The following is a 13,259-nucleotide window of genomic DNA, read 5'->3' as shown; positions in this document are numbered from 1 at the left end:
AAATTACTCATCTGAACAGCAGTAAACTAAAGAAAACTAAAGATCTTTGATTTTATAAGTATGAAAAACTTGCCAATAAACAAAAAAGAAATGAAGAGAAAATAACATATTAAAACTAAATAAGTAAGATTGGATTTGACAGGTTCAAGGTGCATGTTAATAAGTTGTCTTTGTTGTTTAAAATGTTCATAAAGACAGGAACTAATGCTGGGATTAATTGCTTATGTTCTTTTTCTGTTGAAAATGTTCTTTTGCAGAAGTGCACTTCTTAAAGGTTCCCTTGATTTAAACATCTGTTTTTAAATGTATATGATCTGTGTATGGAATTATATTATCTATGCGGTAGTTAGTTGATTGTAATTTTTCATTTTAAAATAAAACTACTTTTTCTTTCAACTATATATTTTTAACTGGGAAAACAGGTAATTCACCCTGAAAGTGTTGCTCATTCCTTGTACTCAAATACTAGAAATTTTTTCTCAATTTACACTGTTGTATCCTGATTTTGAAAGACTAACTTTATAATTAGGTGATATATTGCCTATTTTTGCACTTGTAATTTAGAGGAAAAAAGGACCAATATCAATCATCATTATCAGTGACTAAACAGTGACTCAATATATATATGTGTGTGTGTATATATATATATATATATATATATATATATATTTTTTTTTTTTTTTTTTTTTTTTTTTTGAGACGGAGTCTCGCTCTGTCGCCCAGGCTGGAGTGCAGTGGCGCGATCTCAGCTCACTGCAAGCTCCGCCTCCCGGGTTCACGCCATTCTCCTGCCTCAGACTCCCGAGTAGCTGGGACTACAGGCGCCCGCTACCACGCCCGGCTAATTTTTTGTATTTTTAGTAGAGACGGGGTTTCACCGTGTTAGCCAGGATGGTCTCGATCTCCTGACCTCGTGATCCGCCTGCCTCGGCCTCCCAAAGTGCTGGGATTACAGGCGTGAGCCACCGTGCCCGGCCAATATATTTTTTTAAAATAAAATATATGTTCATAACCCTCTAACAATGAATCACTGTGATTAGCTCTATGCAATACTTATGTAAGATTCAATAAATGACAGTAAAAAACAACTAAAAACTATTTTCTAAAAACTTATAATCAACATATTTTTTCTTATAAGTACTTAACAGTTTGAGGGGAAAAATGTGGGCATATCTAATAAATCAGGGATGCTCATCTAAATTTTTAAAAATTATACATGAAAACTTTCTTTGAATGAAAAAGTCCATAATCTGGAAATAAGAAAATGCTAAATATGTTTCAGTAAAATAGACAGTAGATCTCTCCCTCAGAGAGGTGAAAATTTAACTCCCTTTTAACTAAATAACTCTTTCATATGGTCTATTAGGCAAATAATTTTGATGAATCCAATAAACTCACATGCTTTTTGTTTTATTTAGCATGCAAAATGCAAACGTGTTCACCACATACCAATGGGAAACATATTATTGTTAGAGTTGTCTTTAAATTGGAGGAAAAAAAAGAGTTGCTTTTGACATTCTTATGAAGCTTCAATAGCAGACAGGTCCATTGGGAAAGTAGCAGCTTTAATAAAGAATTGTCCTGGAGTTGTAGATATAATGCACAATTACCTGAATTCCTTTTACTGTTTTTCTGTCCTACAGTCCATGAAGGCTCTGGAGAAACTAGTCAAAAGGAGACATCCACCTGTGATATTTGCCAGTTTGGTGCAGAATGTGACGAAGATGCCGAGGATGTCTGGTAATGTGCTGTTTTTATTCTTTTAGACAAAATAATGACAGTGATTAATTTCTTTTTAACACTATCAACCATTCTGCAACAGAAGACATTGTCTGCATTTTTATTTTCTTATTCAGTTCCCAAGTGAAAAAAAAAATGAGGGCAAGGAATTTCTGGAACTGGATTAAGAGGTGGGCCAGCCAAGCAGCTATCCATGGCATTACTTGATAAGGCACACTAAAATATCATTGAAGCCCCCCAAAACTGTCAATGTTAGGATATAGAGGGAAAAAAAAAGTCTTATTTACTAGAATATCTTTGAAAAAGTATCATCAGAGCCAGGTGTGATGGCTCAGGCCTGTACTCCCAGCAGGCCTGTACTCCCAGCACTTTGGGAGGCCAAGGCAGGAGGATCGCGCTTGAGGCCAGATGTTTGAGATCAGCCTGGGCACAAAGTGAGACCCACATCTCTACAAAAAAAAAAAAAAATTAATTAGCTGGGTATGGTCACACTAGCCTGTAGTCCCAGCTACTCAGGAGGCTGAGGAGGGAGGAACTCTTGAGCACAGGAGGTTAAGGCTACAGTGAGCTGTGATCATGCCATTGCATTCCAGCCTGGGCCACAGAGTGAGATTTTATCTCAAGATTTTTAAAAGGCATCATCAGGAAGCAATAGATGATCAGACTTAGTCTGTTTGGGTTTCTATAACAAAATACCATAAACTGGGTAGCTTATAAACAAAAGAAATTTATTTCTCACCATTCTGAAGGCTGAGAAGTCCAAGATCAAGGCAGATTTATTGTCTGATAAGAGCTCACTTTCTCTTAAAATAGCCTTCTTACTGAAGCTTCACATGGCAAAAAGGGCAAGGGAGGTCTGTGGAGCCTGTTTTATAAGGGCACTAATCCCATTCATGAAGGCTCCACCCCCATAACCTAATCGCCTCCCAAAGGTCCTACCTCCCAATACTATCATCTTGGGGGTTAGGATTTCACCATATGAATCTGGGGAGGGGGACAGCAACATTTAGATCATACCAGTTGCTAATCTGACTTCTAAGATGATGGAGTAACTACTCTTTTAAAGATATGTTCATCAAATAATGAATAATACTTATTATTTTGAATGGGTGCCAACATTTTAGCCTTCTACTGTATTGGTCCCACCTTAAGCACATTGAAAAGTGAATAACTCAAACTTCTGAGGGAGTTCTTTGTGTCATGATAATGAAAAGCAGCAGCCTTTTTTTATTCCTCTCCTATTCTCTCTTCTGCTCCTCCCCTCCTCCTCTTCCTCTTCTTCCTCTTCCACTTCCTCTTCTTCTCCTCCTCCTCCTTTCCCTCCCTGTCTTTCCCCTCCTCCTCTTCTTTTCCTTCTCCTTTGTCTTCATCTTCTTCCTATTATTATTATTGCTATTATTTCTCTCTTTTTCTTTTTTACATATACCTCACCCCTTTCAGGAAAACATCTGGCTGCTCTTTATTTTCTGCAGTATGTAGACTGTGCTTGCCTAGAGCAGTTAACCATCATTTTGATCAAACTTTTGTGAGTAGAGGGGAAAATTCATCTAAGGAAAATGAAGAAAAAAAATTAAGACAAGATTATGTGGCAGTAGTAAAACAGTCTGCACTTAAAATATTTTTTTAAGTGAAGATTCTATCTGAGCAAATGGTGGTTCTTAGGGTAAACTACGTACTTACAAGTAAACACTGCCTTTGAATAGCCAAGTGAAATAAACATCTATTACTAAAATCAGACAGCAGTAGAGTTTTCATGCCTGTCAAACACTTCTAGCCAATGGGCAGCTAGGAGCCGAGTGAGAGAGTCTATGCACTGGTTTGACCATCTTGAGGTAAACAAATGTATGTTTTTTGTTTTTTATTGAGACAGAGTCTTGCTGCTTTTTTTTTTTTTTTTTTTTTTTTTGAGATGGAGTCTCACTCTGTCGCCCAGGCTAGAGTGCAGTGGCACGATCTCAACTCACTGCAACCTCCGCCTCCCGGGTTCAAGAGATTCTTCTGTCTCAGCCTCCTGAGTAGCTGGGATTACAGGTGCGCACCACCATGCCCGGCTAATTTTTGTATTTTTAGTAGAGATGGGGTTTCATCATATTGGCCAGGCTGGTCTCAAACTCCTCACCTCAGGTGATTTGCCCGCCTCCGCCTCCCAAAGTGCTGGAATTACAGGTGTGAGCTACCACGCCCGGCCAACAAATGTATGGTTTTTAAAAAACATCCTAGGGACCTTAATGGCTGATGAATTTGTGGTTCCCAAAACTGAGAGATTGCCAGAAGTACTTTGAGAATTTTTTTAAACATACCAGTTATTTAGTTCTGCCCCAAAATTAATGAATCAGAATTTCAGAGAAGTGGGACTCAAAATTTTACTTTTCTACAAGACCCCCAGGGGATTATGGAAATACTACTCTAAAATAAATGACTAATTCAAAGACTCTTTCTCCTTCCTAAATGCTTTAGGGCTCTTCTGTAGTCATAAGATCAAGACACACAAATAGGAAATGTATCCTTAAAATATTTCGTTTCTAACGTTTATTGGTGACTGCATCTGTATTTCAGCATCATTTTTTCAAGCTGTTTTCTTGTAAATTGTTTCACTTTTTAAAAAATGTACATGAGTCTCTTTTTTTTAAGAATTTTAATTTTCCTAGTTCCTTATCTTTTTAATGATTATTCTTTAAGTGGTATAGCTCCACTCTCCAAGACATTTAAGACATGAGCTTTTAAGAGCAGCTAAAAATTATTGGTTGTTTACTATGGGTTTTATCCATTTGTATACTGTTTTTTTTCTCAGCTATCTTCAAAATAGCCATAGGAGGTAGATTCCATTATTATTTTACTCTAAAAAGAGAAAACTGAGTTTTAAAGTGTTAAAGTGGCAGGACCAAGATGAAGATACGAGGTGAAAGTAACTAAAGTTTGTTAGCATAACAATTCAACCAAAGATGCAATTGAAACAATATGTCTTTGCTGTCATGTCTAGACAATGAGATGGCCAGATTGCAGGCAGCATATTTGCAGTGACTCTCCAAGGCCTGCAAGGTTAGAGCTGGTTTAGGTAGATGTTTGCAGCTGGAAGTGGGAAAACATCCAGGCAAGCAGGGGGTTAATCCTGGTATTCTTGCAAAAGTTCAGCTCCATGGTGTGAAGGCAGTATGAAAAGATATGGGCAAGGATAGTGGCACCAGAAAGGCTTAGCAATTGTCTACAGGGCCCAGCCATGGCAACTGTAATTCAGAAAATAAATTCAGTTACAAATGAGACAAGGAGAAGGACAAAGGAGAACCTTAGTCATGGAGAAATTGGTGTCAATCAGAAAAACTCGTCAAGAACTGAAACAGGAAAGCCTGGATAGATATTGCAACTGGTATACAAAGCCAAGCCTTGGTTACAAGTTGCTGGGAGAAGCATAGCCTACATCTGAGAAATAAATTACAAGGTCAGAATGAAACCAGCAGCAAAGCTGAATGCTAAATCAGTTAGCTCTTGGCTATGATATCTTGTATGCCCCCAGCATAGGGACAAGATTAGCTCCAAAATGCAGAATAAGCCTGAACCTCCAGATGGGGGCTAAATGGCCACGGCTGTGAAGATTAGAGGGCTGTAGGGGCAGGGAGCCAAGAAGATCATTAGACTTCCAAGGCAAGAACAAAAGTTATTAGTGTTTAAATAAAATGTATTTAAAATGTTGAATGTAAGCAATAAGGAATTGTGCTGAAATGACAAGTGCATTGATTTTCATTTACATACCTTGTATGTTAACGTACCTTTGTATGTTAACATATTGTATTTAGTCATGGCCATGAAGGGCAGATTGGAAACAGCTGAAGGACACAGGAATAAAGCAATGAGTGAAATTAAATAGGCGTAGAATGAAAGAGGCTGTAAAGTAAGATAGGAAGCAATAGCGGAGTGATCTGACTACAGTACTAGGCAACAGAACCTTCACTAAATCAAGGGAGCGTTGATACACTATTGATTTTGGATGACACCACGGCCAGGTTCTCTCAAACATAAAATACTACATATGATAAGTGGCAACAAAGAGTACAACTTATTGTTTTATTTTGCCTTTAACACTAACTAAACTATAATTTTATGTGTACAGATTTCCTCAGTCCTGCATTATGAAATAATAACAAGATGTGAATAACTGCTGATGTGAAATAATGTTCTTACTATATCCACAATACTGAAACAAAGGTGAAAAATTAATTCCTGATCTTTCTTTAACCCTGGCCTAATAAGTTAATATTTTGCATTTTCCCACTGGGTTAAATCTAGTTATTCAAACATTCTTAAGTACTTTCAAGATGAAGATAAATCTTTATTAGAATAAAAAAGTCAGTACACAGTTAGCTGATCATGTTTTCATAGTTAGATGAGTTTTTGAGTTCAGAAGAAAGTCACACTGGAGATGGGAATAAAAAATTAATAAATAGGGGAAAGAGAAGGAGAATAAAAGAAGAAGAGAAAAAATAATAATTAGATGGCATTGACAAACTATGATACTAATGACATAACATTTTAATGCTTTTAGTTTGAGAAAACAGATGGCTTGTAATCTAATCTAAGACCCTAGTTTATGTTCTGTGATTTCATTTCAAGGCTTTTCTCTTGCATTTTTCTTATATGGAGAACATCAAGGCTGTAAAAAATCAGAAAATTTTAGGTTCTCTCAATAGGAAAGGAAGACCATTGCTACAAAATACTTTTTCAGTTATAGATATTAACTTAAATGTAGGAAAGGATTAAGCTTCCAAAAGAGGGTTAAAATTCAACAGGACAAGTTATTCACATGCCAGTACATCCATTCTCATAATAGAGGTATCTTTCATTAAGGATGGACTTCGAAAGTAACTGAAACACCTGTGTGAAGGGATGTGTGTGCCTGTTTATGGGGAAGGGGTTAAGAGAAGAAGAAAGGGATTAAAATATCATTTCTCTTTATATCCAGACTGAAAACAGTCAAAACTAATACATTTATACATAAAAGAGACTCTCAAATACACCCTGCCAAATATAATTTATAAAGAAGAAGAATGGCTTATAAATAAGTCAAATATAATAAAATTGACTCATTGCAAAGTAATAAAGCTCCATCTGATAGCATTGGGAATACCAACTTATGATTTCAGCAAATATTTCTGATTTCACTTTAGAAACAGCCTTATATTTCCTTAATTATCTTACCTGATAAATTATCTCAGTAAGTCCAAAGTAGGTCAGTGGAAACTCTTTTCTCTGGGAACTATTCCTTAGAAGTAATTAGCCTGGAACTTTCTGTTGGTTCTGTCAGTCAGAAGTAGTTCAGAGCCCGGGGGTTGATACTTGATTTAATATACATATACATACAAAAGCACTGATAGCTGAATCTGACCATAGGAATGGCTGGGTATGAAATTGGCTGCATGCCTAATATTTCCAGGAACAGAGCACAGGTGCACAGGTTTAAGAGCAGATGCAGCCAGATGACAAATGACATAAAGGGACAACTTAAATTATTAGGTATATTTGCTTTATATGTATTCTTCATAGCTCTTTATCCCTGTTTTAACTTTGCTTTTGTAGTATTCTCTACATGCCACTCAGGCTCCATTAGCGATATCATACTGGCTTAAATGCTATTAACTCCTTAGTAGTCATTCATTTTGTCTTTGAAAGCATTAATAATATTTTCCAGTTTTAGTGTATAACATCCTTAGTGTTCGAGTGCAATGGTAAGAAAGGAAAGAAGCAAAGTTGTTGCAAAAAAATGAGTTCCAAAGAGGAATGAATGAATGTTTATTATTTTCTCTATTTCATTGATGTTTCATAACTGAAACAGGGTGTGGGATCTGGCATTTCTTTTCTGGGTGTCTCTTACAAAGACAGTTTAGTTTGAAGTCTTTAACATCTTGCTCCTTTGATCTGAGAAAGCTCCCTGTCATTAGGAAGATTGTGTGTTATTGGCAACCTGCCCACATTTAATGCATTTTGGATTGTGGAGGCTCATGAATATTTGAAGTGGGGCAATGGCCATGGATGATCCTTGGCACTAGATTTCATCATAGGTATAAGTAAATTAGACATTAGGTCTTGCTGACTTTAGTACCTTTGGGTTGTGAGTTTGATAGGGAAAATTAAGACACCTCTGAGGAAAATACAGAAAGTGGTTTTATTTAAAACCACTCCTGGTTGACAATTGAACAAAAAGATTGTGTTTAAAATGGAAACTGCAATCTTTGTATTGTTTTTCTACTAAGTAAAAAGGTCAGACTTGGATATGGTACATTTAAAGAGGATGCTGATTAGTCACAAAATTTTAGCCAACTAAGAGTTCATTCAGTTTCACCTAGGGTGTTTCCCTTTTATTAATTTCCTTTGCGTTCTGGCCCCAGAAGTGTAACTGGTAACCAATGTTAGGTGTGGTTTCTAATATAAGTTTACTCATGGAGACAATGAAAAAAAAAAAAACAGAAAAAAGATAATAGATCTGCTCTAGAAAATCCAAGGTTTTTTTTGAATGTGTGCATGGCTTTTTGAGAAAACATTTTAGTTTCAAGATTCCTGGAGTTGAGGTATGACCTCTCTCCATTTACCTCTTATCTCCACCTTGAAGACAGTAGCTGTCACCTCTGAAAGCTGCAGTAGCGTTTTCTGTTTGTGTCAATGAGTGGGAACTGAAGAGTAGATACCTCTCATTCCTTTAATGATTCCATTTGCCCAAAAAATGTTTCGGGGTGGGGGGTGCATATACAGCTCCTGACTTAGGGAAGCACATATCTTTCCACTCAGAATTTCAAGGGGAAAATGTTGATAGTTTTTAGCAAAGGTGTGTCCAAATCTGAAAGTTGGGGTTTGCTTTCATTATTTATTTCTTTTCTGTATTTCTTCACCTATCTTGATCAAGAAAATAAACAGCTTATATTTTTCTAAATTTCACACGATGTAATAAAATTTAGAAGTAAAAGACTAGGAATTCTGACATGGCCTGTACGATGGTCTGTACAGGGCATTAAACAATGCCCAGTGTCAACAAATGCCGTATTTGCAATCCAAACTTCTCTCTGCAGTAGCTGCCGGTAATCCAACCTGCAAACTGAAGTTAAAAGCTTCAAATGTTACTCAGGAAGACAAATGAATAACAATGACACTTCTAATATGCAATAGTCAAATAATAACAACCACCAACAACAACTAACCACCCCTCCAGAAAAAGGAGGGTTATGAAAGTAAAAAATAAAAAAAATTGAAAAATAAAAATAAACAATAGTCTTTAAAACCTTGAGTCTTCTGTGATGCTAGCCTACCTTTTTTATTTAAAAAAATGGGTTTTCACATAAATTCTAGAGAATCTTTTAAATTCTTCTCTGTATCCATACCTCAACTGTACTAGCTATCACAGTGATTAATGAAACTTAATTAGGTTATGACAGCTACAAACCCAGATCTGGTGTAGAATACCAAGAAATATGGGGATAAAGAATTCTGAACTTCAATGTGTTTTATTTGTTTTTACAATATTTATTAGGCCATGCAGTTTAAATCATGTAATTTCTATTTTATATCAAAATCATAAAATACTGCATGGCAACAGAACAAAGGAAACAAAACTCCTAAGTACAGATTGTATTTCTACCACTAACTTAACAGTTTTCATTACTTGTTTCTCTTTTTACTTGCTTTTTTTGTTTGTTTGTTTGAGACGGAGTCTCACCCTGTGGCCCAGGCTGGAGTGCAGTGGTGCTATCTCGGCTCACTGCAAGCTCCGCCTCCCAGGTTCACACCATTCCCCTGCCTCAGCCTCCCGGGTAGCTGGGACTACAGGCGGTCGCCACCACGCCCGGCTAATTTTTTTGTATTTTTAGTAGAGATGGGGTTTCATCGTGTTAGCCAGGATGGTCTCAATCTCCTGACCTTGTGATCCTCCCCCCTCGGCCTCCCAAAGTGCTGGGATTACAGGCATAAGCCACCGCACCTGGCCTTTACTTGCTTTTTAAATCTTTGCTTGCTTTTGAAATCTTGTTGCAGGCCACACCCTGTTAATGGTAGGTTGCCTAACCTTTAGTGCTCACTCACTAAACTCACTCTCTATTTCTTCTTGACTTTTCATGTCTCAGTTTCTAGCATATTCTGAGTCAGCGATTCCTGTCTCCACACTCAGGGAATACCTGCTCCATGTTCCGATGTCCCAGTGTAACATCCCAGTCTCAAAGATAATAATAGGAATCTCACTGTAGTTATCAAAGTGTGACAAACCTTTCCAAAGCGTGTCAGACACCATCCTAAATGCCTAGATTTATAGAGCCATTTAATCCTCACCACAGTCTTATGAATGTAATACACTAGTAATTCTCATGTTACAAAACAGAAAACTGAGGCACAGACAGGTTAATCAAACTTCCCAAACCCAAAGAGCAAGTGAGAGAGCCACGATTCGTGCCAGCCAGGCAGACTCCATGCTCTTAACTACTACTCAGGGTCTTCTCTTATAAATTATGTGTGTATATAAGTGTATATTGTGAGTATGCACACCCACACACACACACACAGACCAAATGTATCTATCTTATATATTCAGAATAGAATTTTACATGTTTTAATGGGAAAACAAAGACTTTAAGTGGCAGTTTGGGATGAAATTCACCACTAACACACCTACATTGTGTATGATGCCCTTGAAGTTCTTTTTCACTCGGTATATAAAATATATTTCTTTGTAGTCCCCTTCAAGACTGTGTAGTTTTCATTTGTTTGTTTTTCACAGAGGTATTGAATTATTCTTATCATGGTTATGCGTGCATCCAATCAGATGAGAATGTTACTAGACTTAAGGTTGCATAGAAGAGACATACCTTCACCAAAACCTGAGGTTTTTTTAGCTGCTTCAATTCAATTTGCCTGTTTTGCAGTGGCAGTGGCAACCCTGACTGTGAGCCAAAGCTTATTACAAATGTCTATTTCTGCTGTAAGAATAGAAATTCCTGGAGATGAGAAATAGAAAAAGAGGGAAGAGTCACCAAATTAAATAAAAATAAATATGACAGTGGATTTTAATCTGTATCTTAGTAGATTAAATGCCCTGCTGTATCTTTTAATTTAGCACTTAAAATATGATGTGAAGCCTCTTATATTCCAATATAACATATATTTTTGATGGTTATATTAAAATGGGTTTTACATTTTTTCTAAATATAAATACACGCATTCCATCATAGTGATTTAAAAAAAAATAGAAATACAAAAACTTTAGGAAAATGTCATCCCTCTCTAAGATAATCATTGTGAAATTTGGAGATATATTTTCTGTGTGTGTGTGTGTGTGTGTTTTATGAGAATCTAATAATATTTTACATATTAACAAAACCACTTATCTTGAAAATTTTTAGTTAATCTTGAGGGTGAGTTATTTGGTGATTGTTAGGAATGCCAAACCAATTTAAGAATAATGTATTTATACTGGAATGCAATTTCTGTGTCCCAAGCTCTGATTATTCTTTCTAAATTTTCAGCACTTCTAAAAAAAAATTCGTTTGAGGGTACTGTCCTAACATTTGTGATCTAAAAAATTATCAAAGCCTATATCCCCTCTAAGCCTGTGTTAAACATTTTTCTTGTTTAACTCCAAGAGATTAGACAGTATGTTAACTGAAAACATTTCCACTTTCTGTATCCAGAGTGTTCATAATAAATAGCTTTCTGAGGCATAAGCATTGTTAGATGAGAAACTGTCCTCCCAAAGGTGTATTAAATCGGGTAGAAACTGTTGCTGGTCTTCTGTGGTTTACTTCCAAATAGTAATATATTGTATGTGTTGACTCATCTAAACTACAAATCAGTGAACCATCCTCAGCAGCCAACATCAGTCTGTTCCAGACACATTTCCCTACAAACAGGGCATATAATATCTAATAAGTGATTGAACAAATTGTAAAATTATATGCAACACCCAATCAAAAAATCAATACTGCTGAAAGTCTAAATGCTTATTACAGAAAAAAGCCAATAAATAATGAAAACGAATATCTGATTTTCTAGCCCCCCTAATGTAAAGTAAAATTAATCAAGAGTGGGTCCATTCATCCTTTTATCACTAAGCTATGAATGGAACATAAGAAATCAGGACAATGCATTTGGGACAGATGATCTTCTGAAGATTGCTTACCACAGCTCTCTTTTATTTATTGCAGCCTTTCAAAGTCTTTGACACAGTAGTTCACTGTATTCTCTGAGCTCATCCTGAAATGAGCTTTCTACAATCAAAATTATATTATCCATGGTAATAAAAGTAATGGTAGGTTCTAACAAGCCATAAGGGCTTATAATAAGCAGATATTAGGAGATGTTTATCTGGGAGAAGTGCACAACAGTTTGGAAAAAGGCAAAAATAAGAAATAAAATATTAGCTTCACATTAGCAAAAATTAGTGATGTATTTCTGTAATAAACATAGGTATCTGCAGGCCGGGCACAGTGGCTCATGCCTGTAATCCAAGCACTTTGGGAAGCTGAGGCAGGCAGATTGCCCGAGCTCAGGAGTTCATGACCAACCTGGGCAACATGGTGAAACCCTGTCTCTACTAAAATACAAAAAATTAGCTAGGCATGGCAGCATGTGCCTGTAGTCCCAGCTACTTGGGAGGCTAAAGCAGGAGAATTGCCTGAACCTGGGAGGCAGAGGCTGCAGTGAGCCAAGATCACGCCACTACACTCCAGCCTGGGTGACAGAGCAAGACTCCATCTAAAAAAATAAAAATTAAAAAAAAAAAAACAGGTAACACAGGTATCTGCATAAATTTGGAACTTAGGATATTCAAATATAACATCAAATTATCAATAATGATGAAAAATAAAAATGATATATTTGATTACAGTATGCAACTTAACTTTCAATTAAAATTGTCTTCCCCAGAAAGTATGTTGATTTTTGGAAAAAGAAAACACAACAGAACTGCTTGCATTACAGCTACACTGGATGGTCAGACTTGGGGGGAAGAAAGAAAAGAAAAAGAAGCCCTGCATTGATCAATATATTGGTATATTAATCAGGGTTATGCAGAGAAACAAAGGAATAGGAAGCAAAAAATTTTCTAGTGAATCACTAGAGATAATAGTGGAAGGTGACAGTTCCATTTCCACCCATTGATTTCTGGACCAATGAATTTTGGCTATAGGAGACAGAGCACCACATATTAAATGCTGATTCAGAGCACATACAGCCTTCTGGAGAACCTTGCACCAGTCCTAGAAAGCATTGTCACCTACCTGGTGTTACAACTGTCATTTCTTTCCCTTTTTTCTTTTTTCTTTTTTTTCTTTGAGACAGTGTCTCGCTCCGTCACCCAGGCTGAAGTGCAGCGGCATGATCTTGACTCACTGCAACCTCCACCTCCTGGGTTCAAGCAATTCTCCTGTCTCAGCCTCCCAAGTAGCTGGGACTACAGGTGCATGCCACACGCCCAGCTGATTTTTGTATTTTTAGTAGAGACAGGGTTTCACCATATTAGTCAGGTTGGTCTCGAACTCCTGACCTCAGGTGAT

The 13,259-nt window shown here is 36.7% G+C and overlaps 1 protein-coding gene across 1 annotated transcript in view; it reads left to right on the top strand.

Moving 5' to 3' along the window:
* TMEFF2 (transmembrane protein with EGF like and two follistatin like domains 2) overlaps nt 1-13,259 on the top strand; it is a 240,162-nt gene that overhangs the window by 130,166 nt on the left and 96,737 nt on the right. Inside the window, exon 5 of the mRNA XM_003825291.6 lies at nt 1,644-1,740. Coding sequence (XP_003825339.1) covers nt 1,644-1,740 — 97 coding nt within the window. The remainder of the gene's footprint in view (nt 1-1,643; nt 1,741-13,259) is intronic.

This window comes from Pan paniscus, chromosome 13 (genome assembly GCF_029289425.2).
Source record: "Pan paniscus chromosome 13, NHGRI_mPanPan1-v2.0_pri, whole genome shotgun sequence".
Classification (NCBI taxonomy): domain Eukaryota; kingdom Metazoa; phylum Chordata; class Mammalia; order Primates; family Hominidae; genus Pan; species Pan paniscus.
This window is presented reverse-complemented; position numbering and strand designations above follow the sequence as displayed.